At 40.2% G+C, this 21,972-nt stretch overlaps 1 protein-coding gene across 1 annotated transcript in view; it reads left to right on the top strand.

The window, feature by feature from the left end:
- The window catches only part of LOC111141135 (integrin subunit alpha 2), a 106,630-nt gene extending 89,167 nt beyond the window's left edge, over window positions 1–17,463 (top strand). The window contains exons 21-30 of the mRNA XM_022493481.1: window positions 747–839; window positions 1,437–1,513; window positions 1,599–1,682; window positions 5,394–5,496; window positions 7,600–7,710; window positions 8,625–8,729; window positions 10,524–10,637; window positions 13,907–13,996; window positions 16,718–16,834; window positions 17,383–17,463. Of these exons, the coding sequence (XP_022349189.1) occupies window positions 747–839; window positions 1,437–1,513; window positions 1,599–1,682; window positions 5,394–5,496; window positions 7,600–7,710; window positions 8,625–8,729; window positions 10,524–10,637; window positions 13,907–13,996; window positions 16,718–16,834; window positions 17,383–17,463 (975 nt within the window). The remainder of the gene's footprint in view (window positions 1–746; window positions 840–1,436; window positions 1,514–1,598; window positions 1,683–5,393; window positions 5,497–7,599; window positions 7,711–8,624; window positions 8,730–10,523; window positions 10,638–13,906; window positions 13,997–16,717; window positions 16,835–17,382) is intronic.
- Window positions 17,464–21,972: the final 4,509 nt, after the last annotated feature.

Genomic DNA, 21,972 nt, shown 5'->3' with positions numbered 1-21,972 from the left:
AGTTAAAATCAGCACGAACTTAGCAGATTTAGTGTTCTAAATCTATTCTGACTTTGATGTTTCACTTTCCTGTGCCAAATGGGAACTTTTTATTTTAAAGAGAAAAAAAAAAGTAAAAAGAACTAAAAAAAGATCCTTTAAAGTATTTAAAATATAAGCACCAACATATGATTTGTTTTCTTCTCTTGAAAATACAAATTTCAAATATTATTGAGAGAAAGGTATGTATTAAAGACAACATTTTTAAATATTGGATTAAAGTTATTTTGTGCTTCTGAAGTATAAGAACTATGATTTACTTCTGGAGGAAAATTCCAGTATTTGACCTCACTTTTGGCTTATTGGGTGTCCTGCTTAGCTGTAAAAATAGTATACTAGCTACCTGGACAATATGAGGTTTTGGTTTTTTTTTTAAAGATTTTTATTTATTTGACACACAGAGAGAGAAATCACAAGCAGGCAGAGAGGCAGGCAGAGAGAGAGGAGGAAGCAGGCTCCCCGCTGAGCAGAGAGCCCGATGCGGGACTGGATCCCAGGACCCTGAGATCATGACCTGAGCCGAAGGCAGAGGCTTAACCCACTGAGCCACCCAGGCGCCCCCAATATGAGATTTTTAATATCAGGGACAATAAATTCATTGTGAACTAGCGTTACTGCTAAAATGCCCATGTGGTTCGTACATCCTTCAGCACGTATGTGCACACATACTCTACATATTAATTGATCATTGTTTCTTTGGTCTCCAGGTTGATGGGACGGAAGTAACATGCCAGATTGCTTCATCTCAGAAGACTGTTACCTGTGATGTTGGCTACCCGGCTTTAAAGAGGGAGCAACAGGTACGACTTGCACTTCTTCCTCAAGTCCACACTCGCCGCTCCTCAGCACTAGTGTCACTCACCACCATTCCATCTTCGTTGTTAGGTGACCCGATTTGACAGGTGTCACAAACTGACCAGCTGCATATTGCAAGGGAGTTTTGAAAATATCTGAATGTTTCAAGTTATTAATAAAAGTGGGGTTTTCCCCCATGCAATTCATTTCAAAAGCACATAGAAGAGGGAGAGTTCTTTTCTTTTTTCCTGACTACATTGACCAACACTGATCAGAGTGCTGTAGAGAGTCACAGCTATCCCATGTTAACCCCTAGTAAGCAGATTTTCACATCAGCACAGAGCTTTCAAATTCTGACAAGTAGATATGCCTGTGATGTGATGATCTGTACATGTGACTCAAAAGATAAGCCTTCTAATTCTGAAGCGAGGCATGCTAAATACAGAAAAGTACACGAACAGATAGTCTACAAGTTTGAAAACTCAAGGCATATATAATTCAAAATGAAATTGGGGGAAGTTTGCTTTTTGGGGGAACTTTTTTTTTAATTAGTCCCTGAGTACGAACCCTCCCAGATTAATGAGTTTTAATTTTGTGCATAGGTGACTTTCACTATTAACTTTGACTTCAATCTTCAAAACCTTCAGAATCAGGCATCTGTCAGTTTCCAAGCCTTAAGGTAAAACAATGAAGTCATGAATTGATGATAGATGGGCTTTAATAATATTTCTCTTTAAGTAGTTTCCTAATGTTTGTTTCAATAGCGAAAGCCAGGAAGAAAGCAAAGCAGATAATTTGGTCAACTTCAAAATTCCTCTGCGGTATGATGCCGATATTCACATAACGAGGTAGGTGAAACACTGAGTAGCCTCTGGCCACTGATATCACTCAGTATATAACACATTTGGCTCATGACTAAGGAGGTTCATTCTTAACTGGAAAATTTGAAGTAAATATGTCCCCCTTGTCAACTAAAATGGAAGTCCCGGACAGGTCAGTCCTTAGGAAAACCTTGAGTGAGTTTATGGACTGAGAGCAACCAAAAAAGCCAGAGGGGCAGCCCCTCTGCCATGTGCTGCAGGGAAAGACCTCTGTGGGCCCTCAGATGAACTTCACACTTTCCCAAGGGGTCAGAGAACTCTTGGGCCCCGAGCAACTGCCACCACGCCCTTCTCCACACCTGCTTCCTATCATCCGTATGAGCTCACAAGCAGTAGCCCCATCCCTAAACACTGAAGCCCCACGCATATGCTTTGCACATAGTAGGTCCACCACAAATAGGAAATCTCGTCAAGGAAAATGAGTTTCTGGGTGGAAAATTCCTGATGTATTAAGAGTTTCTTCCAACCAAGAGGAAACAAGGCATTTCCCAAAGGAGGTCATCTATGAATCAATGCTGTATTCCCCTTCTTGCCTGACCCGAGCAAGCAGAATGATGCTGTTTGGTACCAGCTACCTTGAATTGCTCGGAGGGACAGGTGTCTTGAGAAGTGGCGAACATGTGGAACACCAAAGCAGGAATATGGTGACGTATCACCTTGCCTCCTACCAAGAAGGGGAGCAGGTTCATGGGTGCAGACATACTGAACCACAGCTATGCAGGAACACAGGCTGAAGGTGACACCCACCTCCCAGCTTGGGAACCAGGACTCTCCACCTGGGGAGGCACAAGGGCAGCTTCCTAGCATGCATCAGTGCACTTCATTGTATTGCCAAGGAGCCCAATAGTGTTTAGGGACAGTGGCTTTCTCTGACATGCCACATTGCCCCAACCCCTAAAAGCATGGAACACATAGATCGTGCAGCAGGTCACTGAGCAAAAGAAAAAGGAAAATGTGTCATTATGTCTGGAGCATGAGACACATGAGCAAAGATGAAAGAATGCTTCTATATTGAGTGAGCTGCAAACAGCAAAAGCAGAACAAAGTACAGCCCGAGTCATCCATCCCTGAAAAATTAATCAGCAACTGCAGATTCCAGAAGGACCCACAGTGCTAAAAGAATTGAAGACCAGGGCATCCAGAGAGATTCTTATTACCACATTACCTGATTTTTTTTTTCTTTCTACCTACATTGATTCTTACCCTATATGCCTTTTTTTTTTTTAAGATTTTATTTATCCATTTGACAGACAGAGATCACAAGTAGGTAGAGAGTCAGGTGGAGAGAGAAGAAGGGAAGCAGGCTCCCTGCCAAGCAGAGAGCCCAATGCGGGGCTTGATCCCAGGACCCCGAGATCATGACCTGAGCCAAAGGCAGAGGCTTTAACCCACTGAGCCACCCAGGCACCCCCTAAATGCTTTTTCTTAACACAGCCTTACTAGGATTCTACTCTTGCACACAGCCAATTTTTCCACATAGTTTAACATGAAATAAATATAAGATTGAAGGGGGACGTCACTTTCAGAACCTCTTAGCTCTGTAGTTTTTGTGATGGTAAACTGGACTTTAAGACCCTTGGATATTCTTTAAAATATACCAAAAAGTTTTTTAAAAAGTTAATATGGAGAATTATGATGTGTAAACACTAAAATGGCTCCTAATCTCACCACCCAGATAATTCCTCTTGATTTTTTTTTTTTTAAAGAAACCAAAACTCTAAACAATACAGAAAAAAAAATGAAAAGTGAAGTTATCCCTCCCACCCCCTCTGGCCATTGCATAGATGACTCAGCTATTTTTCAGAATACCTTCCAGATGCGAGATTTGTCTGTCTACCAGGATATATGCATCACACACACACACTACGCGCTCATGTGAATGCGTGCATGAGCGCGGGCGCACACACACACACACACACACACACACACACACACACTGTTAACCGAATGGAATGGTAAAATCCTTCTCCAACCTTGCTTTTTATGTAATCTTAGAGAAGCTTTTATATCAGGACATACAGAACTAACTTATCCTATTCCTGACTAGATCATGATTTATGTAACCAGTTCACAACTAATCAGATATTTAATAAGATACTGCAGATTTATTTTAACCATCACAAGTAGTATAAAAAAATTTTTTTCTTGAAAACTTTTTGAAAAAGTCCTCTCCAGTCATGGAATGTATCCCTTAGCAACCACTTTGATAAATGTGCAGTTATATTATGCAAACATTATGGGTGGAAATCATGATAGAATTATTTCTAAGCAGGAGCCCCCCCACGCATAGCTAACTGCTTATAAATAATTGATCATCCACACTTAAGTAACTTAAGGAAAACTTAAGTGACAAATGGCAAAAATGTCAGATCACTTTAAAATGCAAAATCATAATATACTAATTTAGAAACTAACTCTTTTTAGGGGCTCACACAAAGGTGTTCTAGAAGGTAAAGGGAATAATTCATGCAAATACAACCAGGCTTTCTGTTTCAAATTCTAGTCAGTATTCCCATTTTCCATGTAAGGCTGACAGATCATTGTTTCCTCTCATCTACATAACCTTGACAAATGCTACATCTATTTGAGTCTCCTAGGGCATATTTTCCTTTTGAACATTTGGAAAAGTTTTTTTTTTTTTTTTTTTTTTTAAGCATTAAAAAAAAAAAAGAGGTTTATAAAGAAGCCCAAAAAGTATCTCAGAAAATGTCCAGTTCAATTTTTTTTTTTAGCAAGTAGTCAGCATCCTAGAATTATGATACATTGTCCAGGGGGAAGAAAACTGCTTTTTAGACTCCTATGCCTGCTACCTTCTCCACCCCCCCCCCACCCACCCACAGTCCCAATGAAGTTGGGACTCCCAATAAAGTTGTCCTGACTGGAATCCAGCCTTAGACTGAAATGAGTGAGGAGGAAAGGGAAGGGTATCCAGTTATGTTCCAGTCTGAGTGTCCTATGGGGGTTCCTCTAACCTGGTCCCCACTTCACCTGCAAACCTTACTTGGCACCCCCCCCCCCACCCAAGCAGAGAGATCAGGTCATCTGATACCTCTAAGTTTAGTCTGATAAAACCTCCGGGTCAGCCTTCATAAACATGGTCTCTACACTGGTCGTGGAAACAGACTGACCAACCTCAGTTCAGACCAAAAGCATTAGAGTTGGTTTGGAACTAGAGGAGGATAGGGAGAAGGAATAACAAGGTAAATGTGTGCCCTATTTTACAGGCATCCAGTACAAAATACTGCAGGAGCTAAAACCCAATACCCTATCATTGCATTTCAGCCACCCAAGTGGAAAATCCTCTGGTTTGTCAATCCATCCAAAAAACCAGGACTAAGTGTGCACTGCATTAGCACACCAGTCAGTGCAATAGCAATCTTGAGTTCTAGCAGTTCTAAAGTGATACATTTGTACTTCTTTTAGAAACCGTACAACTGGTAAACATAGAACACAAAGAATCTTATGGAGAGATCATGAAGGGATAGATTTTTAAAGGAATTTGTTTTAGCCTTGGAAACATCAGCCTATAAGTAGCATTTGTTTTCATTAGGTCTTTATACCTAAATATAAACCTTTACTTGTAATATAAGCTAGAAGATATTTAAGTAAAAGAGGTATTGAGCTGCGAGAACAAAAACAAAACTAAAATATTTGACTTCAACAAACATTACTCAACAGATCCACCAACATAAATTTTTATGAAGTCTCCTCAGATGGGAATGTTCCTTCTGTCGTGCACAGTTTTGAAGATATTGGTCCAAAATTCATCTTCTCCATTAAGGTTGGTAAGCTTGTCATAAGAATACTAAATCAGGAGGAAGGGAAGGGGGGGAAATGAGACCAGGAAGAGAAGTAAAAAGTTGAAATATACCAGTGGTTCTCAAACTTGAGCATGCGTTAGAATCACCCAGAGAAAAGTTAAGACACGTGTCATAGGATCCGTCCTCCGAGTTTCTGATTCAGTAGGTCTATGGCGAGCCTAAAAATGTGCTTTTCTAACAAGTTCCGAGGTGTTGCTGCTGCTGCCGCTGATCCCACTGCTGTACTTTGAGAACTCTGAGAACTAGGACTCTGAATAAGTGAAAAGCTGGGCTTTGTGCACAGCTATGTGTTCTGGGTAAAAAATAGATATATTTTGAAAGCAAATGTTCAATATTAATCAATTAAGTATTAATATAATGGCATTACTGTGGGCAAAAGTCTCTGGAATATAATTAAAATGCCAGTTTATCCTTGGAGACCACTTCTACTTGAGAAGCTAACCCTTTACATACAAATATCTTCAGTCAGTTTACATTGGCATTTATAAGCAATTATAATCTAAAGGTTGTTACCAATTATACAAAGAGAAATTTGTGGAAAATTGCAATTTTATAATAAATTATAGAGAATTTGAAAAGTAAAAAAAAAAATCCATCCACTACCTTAAATGAATACCATTTTATTGTTTTACATGTCCTACTAGTCAGTTACATGGTTATAACCCTGTGATTTGGTAATTAAAAAAAAAAGAAATCTTTTAAAAGTCCTGATCTGTGATCCAGATACTGGGATTTATAACACGCGACTAGTATTTGGCAATTATTTAACAGGATATTTAATCAGTTATTAGTAATAATAAAGTAACATTATTCATAGGGTGTAATAAGTATCAGCACTTTGTATCAAATATGTTATGTATATTAACCCATTTAATTTCCAGGTTAGTTATAAGATTGGTAGGATTATTATTCCTATGGTTATTTTCTTTTTAAGATTTTTATTTTTGAGTAATTTCTATACCCAGTGTGGGACTCAAACGCACAACCCCAAGATCCAGAGGTGCATGCTGTCCTGAGCCAGCCAGGTACCCCCCAGGGCTGTTATTTAAAATGTTTAATAGGGTTTAAGGAGGGCATGTATTGGAGCACTGAGTGTTATATGCAAACAATAAATCATGGAACACTGCATCAAAAACTAATGACCGGGTACCTGGGTGGCTCAGTTGGTTAAGAAACTGCCTTCGGCTCAGTCATGATCCTGGGGTCCTGAGATCGAGTCCCGCATCGGGCTCCCTGCTCAGCAGGAAGTCTGCTTCTCCCTCTGACCCTCCCCTATCTCATGTTGTCTCTCTCATTCTCTCTCTTCCAAATAAATAAATAAAAAATCTTTAAAAACAAACAAAAAATAATGATGTACTGTATGGTGGCCAACATAACATTAAAAACTTTTTAAACACAATGTTTAATAGGGACACCTGGGTGGCTCAGTAGGTGAAGCATCTGCCTTCAGCTCAGGTCATGATCCCAGCATCCTGGGACCGAGTTCCACACTGGCTCCCTGCCCAGGGGAAAGCCTGCTTCTCCCTCTGCCTGCCGCTCCTCACTTGTGCTCGTGAGCACACTCTCTATCTCTGACAAATAAATAAAATCTTAAAAAGTATTTAACAACCAGTAGGACATGAGAACTGGCCTAGTAGAACAGACTTCCCACCAATAAGAACAAATCCTGTATCTGCACATACCCATTAAGTTGCTTATTCTTTTTATTTTATGAATGAGGAGAACTGAGGCAAACAGAGGTCAGGTGTCTCGGCCAATCCACACTGCTCACCAGGGCCAGAGTGAGACTTCAGCCCTGGGAGCCCAACGTGACAGGGTATGTTTTTAACCAACTCCAAAGTCTCAAATTACTTAGCAGTTCACACTGGAGAGGCTGAGATTCTCCATGAAGAAGTGAGAGACAGACATCTGAGCATGACTCTGAAGTAACAAGGTTTACTTTCAAATGGACTCAGTGGTACCACTTAATAGTTGCCCTCCGCCCACGCAGAGGTCACTGATCGTTTTCTCTGCAGCATGTGCGTGACGTAGCAATAATCAGATGCTTTCTTCACTCTATGCAGGTAACGACGGGGAGTGTTCCCGTGAGCATGGCATCTGTAACCATCCACATCCCTCAGGACACCAAAGGACAGAACCCGCTGATGTACCTGACTGGGGTGCACACAGATCAGGTAAAGGCAACGGAATTGCCTATAAAAGTGTGAATTTTCGATACGGAAATACCCCCTGAGGTTAGGGTGATCATGTCTGATGTATGGATGGAAAACTGAGAAGATAAATTCCATGCATCCTGAGTGCCGATTAACTAGCAAGTTAATTGCATGGAATTTATCTTCTCAGTTTCTTATTAGAAGCAGGTTATTGTTATAAGGAAACAGTTACAGATGGCAGAAATTATTCCCAAAGCTTGGTTTTGGCCAGAGATCTGATGCTGTCAGCGACCTATCTATAAGAAGTTGGTTGCCTGCCACCGTGGGAGACTAGCTGGTCTTTGAGATGCCAGCCTGGACTTTCACCTGGTGGGGATCCACCCTGGCTTCTCATTTTTATCGGCTGGGTTTCCTGCCCAACTTCAGGTCCACCCCCAGCCAATTAAATCAGAATCTTCAGGGCTAAGGCTCTAGCACCAAAGATGTTCAAAGATGTAGTTCACACACAGCCCAGGCTGAGAAGCACTGTGGGGCCAAACCCCTTGCCGTCGGCTCAGCCTTAGTCTGGCTCTCAGAGCTAGCTCTCCAGAGGTGTTCTTCTTGTGGTGTGCATGGGTGACGACAGGAAATCAAAGTCTTAAAATGGTCCACAGAGAGCCCTGGTTCAGTCAGTCTACTATTATCACAAATGGTCTTATTACATATCATACATATCGTGTAAGAACCAGCGCCACCCATCAAGTCGCATCAGGAGGATGTGAATACTTCCAGGTTTCCGTGAATGATGACAGGAAGTGTGGCAGGGCTGGTGATGAGAGAGAAGCCCACAGTCCCTCCCCGGCCCCAACATGTGACCACAGGTTTTCCTAACGTGTCAAAAGGAACATCAGAAATGATTTTGCTTCCTCATACTAATTTGATGTCCTTCCTTATAGGCTGGTGACATCAGTTGTAATGCCGAAATAAATCCACTGAAAATAGGACACACATCTCCTTCTGTGTCTTTCAAGAATGAAAATTTCCGGCACATAAAAGAACTGGTGAGGACAGGTTAATGGGGTGACTATTTCTTTGGGTTCTTCACTGTTTGTTCTAACTGGAAATCAATGCACTTCTTTTCTCCTATCACCTCATGTTACAGAATTTTCTCATTTTGGCTTTGATGGTCTATATGAATCAAGATTTAGAAAATACACTCTCAAATCTAGATTACTGGGATTATTATTTATGCTGGTAATATAAAATTTCATGAAATCAAAAGAGTTACATGTGTAACTATGGTAGCAGGCACTCTGTAAGCATTGCGAGGAGCTGTGAGGGAACTGAGCACGTGCTTGGAAGGTGAAGCTCCTTCCGTCTCCCTTCCACATGATCACCAGGGTTATTTTGCCACCAGAATGCCTCTCTGGCCATCCTTCTCAATTTTCCAATATCTGTGCCCAGAGTGATGTGCCTTTCCTTGAGAAAGAGGCTAGTCTAGCATCTGGTATGGTGCTTGGCACGTATTAAGAACTCCATTAGTAAACCTTTAGCAAACAGCAACCTTAAGCAAACTAGTTCTCCTTGAAGAACGACATTGAAACTCTGGTTTTCACTTATTGAAATTGCTTTATTTTATGACAGAGGGGGGTAGGGGTATGGGAAAATAGAATGAAATCATTTCTTTTTTATAGTGTAATTATGGTGTAAATATGGCTTAAATCTAAACAGTAGTATGTAAAAATGCCCAGGAGAAACTCGTGTCAGGGTATGCCAAAATATACTTCTGAGCATTTTCCTTATTTTTATGAAAATGTTTTGATTTTGTAACGATGGCAGCTGTTTACTGTGAACAACATAAAACACAAAACAACAAAGAAACTAAAGTCCTCTAAGAAATCTAATCGCTGACCACTCAGTATTTAATAAACATCCATCTCTATACCTCTAAGTATTAATCCACATCTAGATAAACCTATCCTATTACATAAATGAACCCTGCTACCTTTTTTTTAAAAATATGTCAATATAGCATTGACTTTTTTTTTTAATAGACTTAATTTTTTAGAGCAGTTTTAGGTTCACAGCACAACTGAGTGGAACGTACGGAAATTTCCCAACTACCTTTTGCTCCCCCATGTGGACAGCCTCCCGCACTCTCAAAATCCCCTCCCACATCAGAGTGGTCCAGCTGATGAACCTACGCTGTTGCATCATAATCACCCCAAGCCCATAGTTTACATTAGCGTTCACTCTTGGAGGTCAGACATTCTATGGGTTTTCACAAGTGTAGAACGTGTATCCACAATTAGAGTATAATACAGAATTGTTTCACTGCCTTAAAACAATTCTGCACTCCATCTATTCATCCTTCCCTCCTCCCTAACCCTTGGCAACCATAATTCTTTACTGTCAACTTTTTTCATCTAAGGAATACATCTTTATCAATTATGTTTAACGACTAAATTGCACTGCGTTTTGTGCATGTATATTCAGTAATTTACCTAACTAGTACCTTACGGATAAATACAAATTATTTCACGGGGGGGGGGGGGGGGGGGTGCTTTTACTCTCAGAAATCGTAATGCAACAAGTAGGCTTGACGTACTCTTGTCCACACATTTCTGATCAACATCCATACAGATGGAAAATGGCTGGGCCAAAAAGAGTATGCCCTTTTTACCTTTAGAGCCTAGGGCCACAACTTCCTGAAGAAGGGTTAGAAGGTCAGGAGACTGTCTGTTTTCCTAGATCCTTCTCAGCACTGGGTTTTATCTATCTCTGTAAAATTTCAGCATTTACTTTGTTAAGCCCGTACTAACTCTTTCCTTTCACCATTGACTCCATCCTGAAAGAACTGCAGAACGGCTTCATGCAGTAATGTTACCTGCTGGCTGAAAGACCTTCAGGTCAAAGGAGAGTACTTCCTTAACGTATCGACCAGAATTTGGAATGGGACTTTTGCAGCCGTAAGTGTAAGCTTTATTTGTTGGGCTTATCAATAGCAAGGATGCGTAAAGTTTCATTCTCAGTAAGTTCATACCCTTTGACAAAAGCAGCATTCTGGCTGATATCAGCAATGCCCCGGAGACTCAGAGCAATTTTACTCTGGAAGGCAATAGGCTTCTGCTCCCTTTCCAAAGCTTGCCCAACCTGGTTGTGCCTCAGCATCAGCTTCATAGACTCCACACCACCCTACTATGTCAGAATGTCTGAGATGTCATCAGGATCCCCTGTGCTGTCCTGGGGCACAATGGGCCCCCTTGTTTGTCTTCGTCCTCGTGCCCTTGACATTTCTGCCTTCCCAGTCACTTCTAACATGCGCAAATCAAAGTACTCTTGTCTGTCTCCTTCCTTGAGCTTGCGGCTGACTGGTCTCAGCCCACCACGTAGATGAATCTTGCCATGGGAACTCTCTGCTCTCCTGTTTTACCCTTTCTCTGGTGAAGGTCCAGTGTACATACATCTTTTTTTAAGTCCTTCCCATCTCATGAAAAGTTTGAAGAAAGTATCAAAACAATGTCAGTGTTTTTTCCATTTGGCAGGTGTGACTCTGCAGGAGTCATATCTGCTTTTAGCTGAGATTTCAGTAGCCAGAATCTCAGTCTGGCATGAAAAATAGGATAGACAGGGCTCCTTAAAGCTGACTGCGTAAGTAGCTAGCTATTCATTTTCTCAACACTGGCTCTGATCAAGGCAGCAAAAAAAAAAAAAAAAAAAAGAAAAGAGAAAAAAAAGTCTGAAACCTCCAGGGGTCCTCTTAGTTCTTGTGGATTTTTTTAAATAATGAATCTTCAAGGTGTTTACTAACCATACTCTAGTCCCTATTTTCTAACCATTTCATGAGCTCTCCAACAACCCCATTCTCCCTGCTATGGAATTTTAGGATTAGAGAACTAAGTTCCTTCCAAACTTGTCCCTGAAACCAAAATATGAGCAATATTCTTGGATAAAGATCTAATAGAGAGAGGAACCGTGAAAGGCAGGGAGAGGAACAGAGAAGTGGGAGAGTGTAGCATAGAGGAACTGGATTTTCCTCTTGCTTGCTTTTATTTTGTTGTTGTTTGTTATACTCACTTGCAAGCCTTTCGGACCCCTCTAAATCCTATTAGATGGGAAGCATGCAGAGAATTATACCACTGTCCCAGCTGATGTAGTTTGGTGCCAGACTTCACCAATTGGTTCTTGTCTCCTTGGATTTGAGGAACAAATGTTTTCCTAGCAACCTCTGCCAGTTGGGAAGGAAAACTGACTGTTGCAAATCAAAACGCAATCATGCTGGCTCTGTGAAAAGCATCTGGGTTTTCTTGAGTTTAAAACTACACTATTTTAACTGTACGACTTTTAAAAGTACCTTCCCAAAAGTTGTCAGGAGCAAAAGTTTCATTTCTAGGAGCAAATTTCTAAAGAAGCGTATTTATGCTTTTTCAGTGGTTATGGTTGAGCTGAAAAACCCCCATGAGTCCGTGTCTGTCGAGTCCCTCACATCTTCCTCCTCCACGAAAGGTCAAATGTTTATTCCCACCTTGTTTTCAGCTATTTCAACAGTCAAATGGATGTTCTTAGGCCACTCAGGAGATCCAGTCTGAAATACAAATCTCATTTCCTGTATTAGAGTCCATTAGCATAATGCCTTTCACCCTTTTCCTGACACACTGCAAGTGAACATTTCCATAATTTTGTCATAAAGTGATTGCTCAGGCTTCCACATGAACGGCATGGTTGGCCGCCGTTTGTAAGGCAAAGCCTCGAGAGTGCGAGGTGTGTTACTCCACTCTTCCAGGTCCGCGTGGTGTCACTACCACTGTTCACCCTCCAGGATACCGCGTGCACAGCTGTGCAAACGGGCAGGCTTGGGAGGATAGATCCATGTTGTGCAGAAATTCTTTAGTCTACTGGGACTGTGACACCAGCATCACTTAACTGCTACTTTTCTTTTTAAAGGAAACCATTATCAATACCGTGAATGTTTCCCCAACAATATGTGCTTAAGATACAAGGGTTCGGGCTTAACTTCTGATGCAATCTTCCATCTTGAGAAAATTAAAACTAATCACACTGAGCAGGGGGAAAGGAAATAAATTGCTCACTTTTTGGATATGCATTCTCTTTCTGCCTCCCAGATACAATTTAGCAGATTACCTCATGAAGTATGTTGAAACATGTGCCTTAGTAACCAGAAAAACTGAATCCTAGTAGCTAGAGCATAGGAAGGCAGTTCTCAAACCTGGCCATTGTATGCTATTTGAAAGTAAACATCAGTCCCAACATTTGCATTACAGAAAAAAACAAAATATACATCAATAATGTATCCACTGAAAATCCCTTTTCTGTAACTAGATCCAGGAATACATGTAAAGCTATTTCATATTACATGGTTACCAGTAACAGCATAAAATGTGTCCTTCCTATATGCTGGCCCCAAATCCAGTATTTTATAGAAACACTTAGATTAGGAAACCTGAAATTATTACTCATTACTTGACAAAAGGTGCAGGGTGTCATGCCTGGCTTGCCATGCATGGCCAAGTTTAAGTGTACTTTTACTGTTTTGTTTTGTTTTTGTTTTTTTTTAGATTTTATTTATTTATTTATTTATTTATTTGACACAGAGAGAGAGATCACAAGCAGGCAGAGAGGCAGGCAGAGAGAGAGGGGGAAGCAGGCTCCCCGCTGAGCAGAGAGCCTGATGCGGGGCTCGATCCCAGGACCCTGAGATCATGACCTGAGCTGAAGGCAGAGGCTTAACCCACTGAGCCACCCAGGCGCCCACTTTTACTGTTTTTAATCTAAGTTTCCATTATTTGACTTATTCAGGTAAATATGTAAGACCTCAAGCTTGCAATTTTCCCTCATTAATGCAAACTTCACAAAGTTTTTAAAAATCTGAACCATGATCTTTTCCAATCAAAAACTTCATTCCTAAATCCTGTTTTCAGCCATTTTCAAGTTAGAATCACCTGGAGAGTGATTTTTATCTGCTGATGCCTTAACTTCACCCACCCAAGATTTGGTTTAATCTGCTATTAATGGCCCAAAGATCCACATGTTTTCAGTTCCCCAGCTGCTTCCCATGTGCGGTCTCACATATATCACCGATTTAGGAACACAAAGATTCTTGGGGCTTCTTCATAGGTGCCATTTGCTCTTGTCATTTTCCAAAGGGAAATAAATAATAAACATGCCAAAGTTTCGTGTGTTAACTTCTGTGAGGATAAAATCTATTCGTATGTTCCAGTCAACTTTCCAGACGGTACAGCTGACAGCATCTGCAGAAATTGACACCTATAACCCTCAAATATACGTGATCGAAGAAAATACAGTCACGGTAAGCACATCCTGTCACCCCAGCAAGCACTAGTCTCTGGCAGGCATTTATTTCTGGAAACTTTAAGAATAGTGGTTCTTCTCACTTATGCATCTGTATGAGTTTCTTAGTGAAAGTCTAAAAACCTGAGGTTTATTACATTAGGCTTAGTTGGCAAAGTTGTTTGCTTCTCAAAAAAGTTCCGTGATGTATTTGCCCTCCACACTCCCCGCCTGCCCCCGCCCCCCGCCCCCCACCCCGGTGAAGCTGGATCAGAAGGGACAGTGCACTGCAAGGCACAACAAAGGGGGCTCCTACTGTTTGTGGCTCCCTAATCCGGGCTTCAGCCAGCCTGCCAGCTCTTCCTCTCTTTTCTTGCTCTCATGGCACAGTCTACATCTTAGGCCATGACATTCAAGTCATGCTTATTTGAATCGTATATTTTATTGTTTAAATAGAAGTGCTTAAGTATGCCTAATAAGGCATTTATTAGAGCGTTTGGGGATTTTTTTTTTTTTTTTTAGTATTCCTTATAGCTAGATACTGGCACTGTGTGAAGTGTCCATTCATTAGTTCTTATAGTCTAGAAAACTATAAATGTTCCCCTTGATTAAAAAAAAGAAAGAAAAAAAGTCTTGCAAAGAAATGTACTTTCAGAGAAAACAAAGGCTCACTGTTACAAGGGCTGGCACAGGACAACTTTCCTTTGCACTGAAACTCTGGTTGGAAGAGGCCATATTTAGATATAGTGGGATTTCCAAGCTCAGCTAATCTGCTGGCAGAGCCCTGAGCATTTTCCTCCCAATGCTTTTGTTAACAGTTGGAAGCCCCAGTTTAAGACTCTGTCCCAAGACCAGCCTGGTAGCTGGCCTCAGTCCACTGCTGTAGCCATTAAAAAGCCAATGGCCTTTGAACTCTGGACCTCTCTCAATCCTTGAGAGTAGGACTCTAAGCACTGGTGTCCCACCCCGGTCCCAGGGGAAAGGATTCCAAGAAAGGATCCTGTTCAGCTCCTGGCATACCACCCTCAGGAAAGGGCCACACCCTCTCTTCAGAGGCTAGGGCATGGAAAAATTAGAAATGGAGCCAAAGGAAATGTGGACTTCAAATTCGAAGTACTATGAACTTAGCAGTACTATAGATATTTTAAAAGTTCATTTTAGAAAAATGTAGTGTTCAGACTCTCTGAACATCTGCTGAGGTCTTTATTTTTTTTAGAAAATACTATTAATTTCAATTTTCAGTTAATTTATCTAACAATTAAAATGAACGCTTTGGATTTTTTCTTGGTTTTCTCTTATCAATACTGATAAATACCAAAGGCCAACTATCACCTATGAAAATATATTTTGAATCCAAATAATCTGGGTTATTTTTTGAATAATACTTGGAATCCAGATAATAAACTGGCATATCCCTATAGGTGGATGAGTGGTTCTTAAATTTATTTGAATCCCAGTCCATTTAAAAATCTGAAACAAAAATTTTTATACTTGTGGATCCCTTTGAATCCATGGACCCCACCCTGGGAAATTCTGGAATGGACAGTAAAGGTATGACTGCCATTAAGCAGTAAAGTACGAATTCAGTTACTTTATTCCTAAATTGTAAAACCTTATTTTAGCTCTTGAAAATATAAATGAAAAGAAAATTACCAAAAGGCAAGACAAAGTTCAGCCAACTCATAAATTCTGTGACAAGAAGCAGCACATCTGCCACTGTAACGGAGTATTAAATCAATCAATAAATTGGGTTTTGTCAACTTGTTTTCCCCAAAATGCAGCTCTTAATATTCCTAATTGTGGAGGAAATGGCAGTGATTCTTTCTGCAATTTAAAAAAATACATAAAATATATTTTATATATATATATGTGTGTGTGTGTGTGAGATATATATATTTATATATGGATGATATGGTTTTACCATAGAACTCTTAGGGCAGCCATTCTATTACAAAGTCACAAAGATTCCCACAAAGAAAGCAGACATGAAGAATCACAAGTAGCCTCAAGGACAGTTTATCACTGAAAAAGGTCAGCCTGAGCTGTTACTTCAACTTTTTAACAATCCATATCAAATAACTTGAGTGAGTTAAGTGAAAGGAATACTTAGGATCCTAGTACAAAGCTGCTGTTGCTTAGTCACAAAGGATCTGGGGTTGTTAATTTGTTTGGTCTTCGGCTCCCCTCTCCAAGACTGGACTCCAAATGCTGTCACTTGGCGATGAGACTATGCCAGAAACCGAAGTTCCTATTTCATAAATAAAGCCTCTGAGGTTGTCAGAGGTGACATACCCACTAAATACAGACACAAAAAGAGAGGAAACTAGAAAATTTGTATTCCTTGCCTGTACTGTGAAGAAGCATTTTCTCTAGAAATTATACTGCACAACGTTTAAACTTTTTTTTTTTTAAGATTTATTTATTTATTTGACAGAGATCACAAGTAGGCAGAGATAGAGAGAGAGGAGGAAGCAGGCCCCCAGCCGAGCAGAGAGCCCGATGCGGGGCTCGATCCCCGGACCCTGGGATCATGACCTCAGCCGAAGGCAGAGGCTTTAACCCACTGAGCCACCCAGGTGCCCCAAAATTATACTGCACAACGTTTAGCTGAGGAATGAGATCATGCGTGAGTCATGTCACCTTTCTGGACCACCATTTATAGAATTAGAGAAATTGACTAGACCAGCTCATTCTTTCTGGGTGCTACAATTACTTAACTACTGCATATACACATTTACAGATTCCCATCATGATAATGAAACCCTATGAGAAAGCTGAAGTTCCAACTGGAGTTATAGTAGGGAGCGTAATTGCTGGAATCCTTTTGCTATTAGCTCTGGTTGTGGTCTTATGGAAGGTAAGAACATTTTTATATTTAACAACATTGGGCTCCTAAAGACATCTGTCTTGAATTTCCTTATCAAACAGTAGCCTTAAGTTTTATATAGTACCTCCTCCATCATAAGAGAAAAGAAAATGCAAATTTATTTGCAAATTCTCCCTTCTGTCCTTGAAAACAATCAGTAAGGATTTTATATCTCTGGTCTTGGCCCATATATGTATGTATGTATGTGTGTGTGTGTGTGTGTATATATATATATATATATACACACACACACATATATATGTGTATATACACATATACTTTTTTTTTTTTTAAGCCTGCCTTACATCCTGACCCCTGAATGTTTTGTTCAGCTGCAAATAAGCAGACCCTGGAATATTTTAACTTTATGCAATTCAGAATTCAGTTCAACTCCCTGGGTATGATTTCCTCACTGAAAAGCTCTCTCCAGAGCCCAGAGATTCCCAGAGGTGCTCCAGTGGGCAGCCAACAGGGGGAGGGGGAGATGCCATAACAAAATAGCCCATAGGTGGTAAAGTTTTTCTGTCGTCATCTTACAGCTTGGTTTCTTCAAAAGAAAATATGAAAAAATGTCCAAAAATGCAGATGAGATTGACGAGACCACAGAACTCAACAGCTGAGCTCCCCCTGACCCCGCAGTCTATGGACAGTGTCGCACCCTGGGTTTGCAATTTGCATGAATGGATTCTTTTTTTAAATCCCAGTGTTTTATGTGTAATAGGTAAACTAGCCTGATATTTTACGAAAACTGCAGGTCAGTTTGGAAAGAAGAAATTGGGGGATGGGGTGGCTAGGAGTATAAAGGGTAAGACTTATTTTATATGGGGGAAAAGTGATCTTTCCACTGGCTGGTCCAGAGTTTACATTATAACATGTGTTGTGTCAGAAAAATGAAATGCTTACCATCATGAGAAGTCTTAAAGAGAAATATAACCTTTCTCCGATTTGGGGGAGGGGTACCCCAACCATTAAAAATGGTTTCTAAACAGTAATGACCAAAGTGGAAGGACTTGGTTGGCACAGATACAGAATTAGCTTGGATACTGATGTTGACGGGGGAAAAACAACACAGGTTTTCAACTCATGCTGCGCATCCAAAGCTGCCACAGAGGTTATTTTAAGTGATAATTTTCTTAAGAAAGTTGGGTAAAATTTGCTATTGGCCTGCAGCTGCCTTCTCAGTCCCTTGTTTGCTAGATGTACTTACCAAAACATGCTTGGATACCCGGTAGGAGCTGAGAGTATGCTTTCTGGAGAAAAGACTTCCATTTAAGTGTGGAGAGGGGTAGTAGTATAGAGGCCAAAGCATAAAACTGTGTCTAAAATCTGTAATATCACAACATTTACAGTATAATCCTATCTGCTAGAGGCCCAGCCTAAGCTACAGGAAGTAGGAAGTTTTCTTTCTCCTTCAGGATGCCCGGCTGGCTAACTTGACTGGCTGGAAGGGACCTAGTTTGAATTTTTGGAAGAGTAATTTCTTTGCCTTCGGCATCCTTCCACCTTCCATACTAAACCACTTTTCCCACTCCGGGTATCCCCATCTTCTTAGAAGCTCCCCAAGGCATGCCTTCCTCTCCAGTAATCCGGAGCTAACCACGTTCCCTTGGCCCTTGACCAGATATCCCATTCATTGGGGGCAGCTGCTCTGCACCAGGTATGAGGAAGAAAAATCATCTCACATACTTACATGAATATTCCCCTTAACTCCAGGAAGCTATTTTCACTTACTGGTAAACAGGTAAGAAAAATAAGCCAGAGTAAATTTCTAATTGTTGGAATTTCAAGCAGCATAAAGAAGGTAGTTTAAAAAAAAAAAAAAAAAAAAAAAAACTCAAGAATTTGCAAGAAACTACAAGGAGATATTGGCAACCACCTAATTAGCAGGTTTCATCCTCTGTGTTTGTGTGTTGCTGGAGGACTTAAACTTCCAGAAGAATGACTGCCACCTGGGCAAGTTTGCTCCCTAGCTAGCTTGTTAGGTCCCAACTCCTGAGACATTTATTTGGTTCGACAGGGATGAATGCCACTAGTCTGTTTTTTAACAAGCATCCCAGTCACTGATGTAAATAAACTATCTTGGGGATATACCACCCATTTCTCCTTCTGCACTTCCTTTTCCGTTTCTGAGCCCACATATTCTCCAGGAGGGACTGGGAGAGAGGCAGAGAGACTATTTTATTACAGAAACTGAAATAAAAACCTAAAGCTTTAGATAAGTCACTCTGCCTCTTTACACTGCAGCGTCCTCATTAGAAAATGGGAAGCCCAGGTTGTAATTCAACAGCAATGCTTTTAGCTTTAAGAGTCTATCACCTCAATTTCTTGTAATTACAATCCTCCAAAAACCAGACTTTGAAAACAGGTATACGCCTTGGTGCACCTGGCCCCGACCTCCCTCCTGGCCCAACTCCGGTGAGCTACCTAAAGCTATCTTCAGTGATTTATGTTCAGTGATTTGTTTTTGTATTTGACAAAGCAAAACTCGGGGGCAAAATTAGCCACAAAATGTCAGGGGTTTATAGCAAAAACATGGTATTCTCCAGATGTGCTAAGGCCCAGTTCTCATTAACAGCCGTGTGGGCTTTGAGTCCAAAACTTCTTTAGAAGAGCAGAGGAAAAACATCAGTAACTTGATAGAGTATTTAATAAACCATATAACTACTGTACACATACATGCTAGTTCTTCAGGGTGCTACACAAAGACTTCTAGCAGGTCATTCCTTTCATTTTACTCTGCCCCACTTTTCTCACAGAAGCACTAAACTGAGGTCACATACCCATGGCGAGTTTGAGAGCTTTGGCCAAGCCATGGCTTAGGTAATCTACCTTGTCAGCATTGTCTCCATGAAGTAGCCGGGTTACTCCAAACTAAAAACTTAGCCACTTGTCTCTGTACCATTTATTACCTTAAGGCAAGGTTTCTCAGCCTGGGTACTACTGATGCAAGGGGCTGGGTAATTCATTTTTGCTGGGGACAGTCCTGGGTGTTGTAGGACCTTCAGCATCCCTGGCATCCACCAGACGTTGTGACAATCAAAAAATACTTCCAGACATTGTATCACACCTTCTAGGAAGCAGAATCACCCCCACTGAGAACCCCACTACACTAAGAGCAAGTGGCCTAAATACACAACTTCTGTTATCAGATCAAAATTTGAGGTGGTGGCTCTACTGAGTATTTCTCAAGCACTTTTAAGCAAAGGCAAGTATTTATCCAAGAAATTAAAGAAAAAGCCCATTGCATGAAAAAAAGAGTTATGTATTCCTATTCAGCCCTACTTTTGTTTTAAAAGTATAATATGGGGCTTATAAGATACCATCTTAAAGTTTCCATTTCATAAATGGTATATAGACTAAAATCTATAGAATGTGATTAAAAACAGTTGCTTCATGCACAGCTCCCACACAAGCCATTTATAAAATAGTAGTTTGTGAGGAAGCTGCCTTGAGACTTGAAATTGTGCATCATTCATTTTAGCAGCAAAAGGAGAACTCTCAACTGGAAAGAAATTTCCTAGCTGGCAAGAGTTCTTCTTATAAAACAGAAGTTATTAACTGTGAAAAGAAAACTAAAACCAATTTATCATAATCACACAAGTGATTATACTAAAAGCTATTATAAAAAGTGTAATTTCATAATGTATTTATCTATTCTGATATACAGCTGTAAGTTAATATATTAAAAATCTCATCAATTAAGATGTTAAACAGAAAGGGGATCCCTCAAACTGAGCACCCTGACCCATCTTTGCTATTTCAGTTTGCACACAGAAAATATCCACATTCATAACTTTTCAGGATTATGCCCTTCATGTACATTAACAATACACATTTTAAACAATTTGAAAGACTAAACATCCAGAGGTAAAAGATAAACATGAGGGTAAAGTTTGAAATAAAAATGTTAACTCCATCTTTGAACCTTAAATAATGAAAATATAGCCATATGTAAATATAAAAAGATGGTTTCATCTGTACTGGATTTTGGCAGATAAAGTCAAAATAAAAATGTATATACTGCACAGCTATGTTAGAATTGTGTATTTTTTAGAGAAGTTGTCTGATATTTTCCTTCCTGTAAGGTATGAATCTTTAAGATGTGATAAGTACAGTTAATTGTTTTTTTATTAACTGGTTTTGCCGTTTTTCTCTCCATCAAAAATATAAAAATGTATGCATGTTCATCAGATTGTATAATTCATTTCTGAGAAATCAAATTGAAAGATCAACATTAGTATGAGAAAAACTCTTAAGTATGAGAATCAAGCAAAATGTTATTTAACTGTAAACCAATCTTCATACCACATTACTGAATTATAATTAAAATCGTTCTAAAAATAAAGTTATCTTACTTTGGACTTCTAATTTTGCGGCTTGTATATTTCACTGTATCTTGCACACGCCCCTGGAGTCTTGAACCAGTTCTGAAGCAAAGTAAGCAAAGAGTGAGGTTGTTATCTAATCTCTTAAGTTACTAGCAGTGACCACAGGATGTTCTGTAAGAACCTTTAAACTACCTTCATGGTTTAGGGACTAGGTGTAAAACTTTGCCTCTAAACGTGTGTCCACAGATAGGCAGCGTTGCATCACCAGAGCCTGTTACAAAATGCATATCTCTGGTGCCATCCAGAACTACCAAATGCCAGTGGGAAGTTTAACAAGATCCCCAGATGATTCCTATTACGTTATACACTAAAGTTGGAGAGGCCCCGCTCTAAAATACAACTTCTCTCTTGAAATAAAATGTGTGCTTGGAATAGAGAGGAAAAAAAGGTTGGGCAAACTGTTGCAACTTGCCAAAGGAGTCATGAGAAGGTTTCTTTTGTTTGTTGTTGTTGTTGAAGTTTGAGTAAGCAGGAGGGTTTAATTATTTTAAGGATTAAATATGCTGAAGTTATGACGTGTTAAGAAAGATACAGAGCAAGCTTACCGACTGGCCCTCACTGCACAGATGGCACATTAATGCAAAGCTTGGGTGGCACGTGCTTCCATCTACATCGATGCACAAATGTCTCCCATCCCAGATCAGGTGATCTGTCAAACGCCTTCCTTAACTCTGCCCATCTCAGCTCTGGTGAACCAAGCTGTCAGGGCCGCTTACCAGGGAACCACCACCAGTGAATGGG

Source organism: Enhydra lutris, unplaced genomic scaffold, assembly GCF_002288905.1.
Source record: "Enhydra lutris kenyoni isolate GAN:26980312 unplaced genomic scaffold, ASM228890v2 scaffoldscaffold5, whole genome shotgun sequence".
In the NCBI taxonomy this organism is placed as follows: domain Eukaryota; kingdom Metazoa; phylum Chordata; class Mammalia; order Carnivora; family Mustelidae; genus Enhydra; species Enhydra lutris.
The sequence above is the reverse complement of the archived record's forward strand: the minus strand, read 5'-3'. Positions and strand labels throughout refer to the sequence as shown.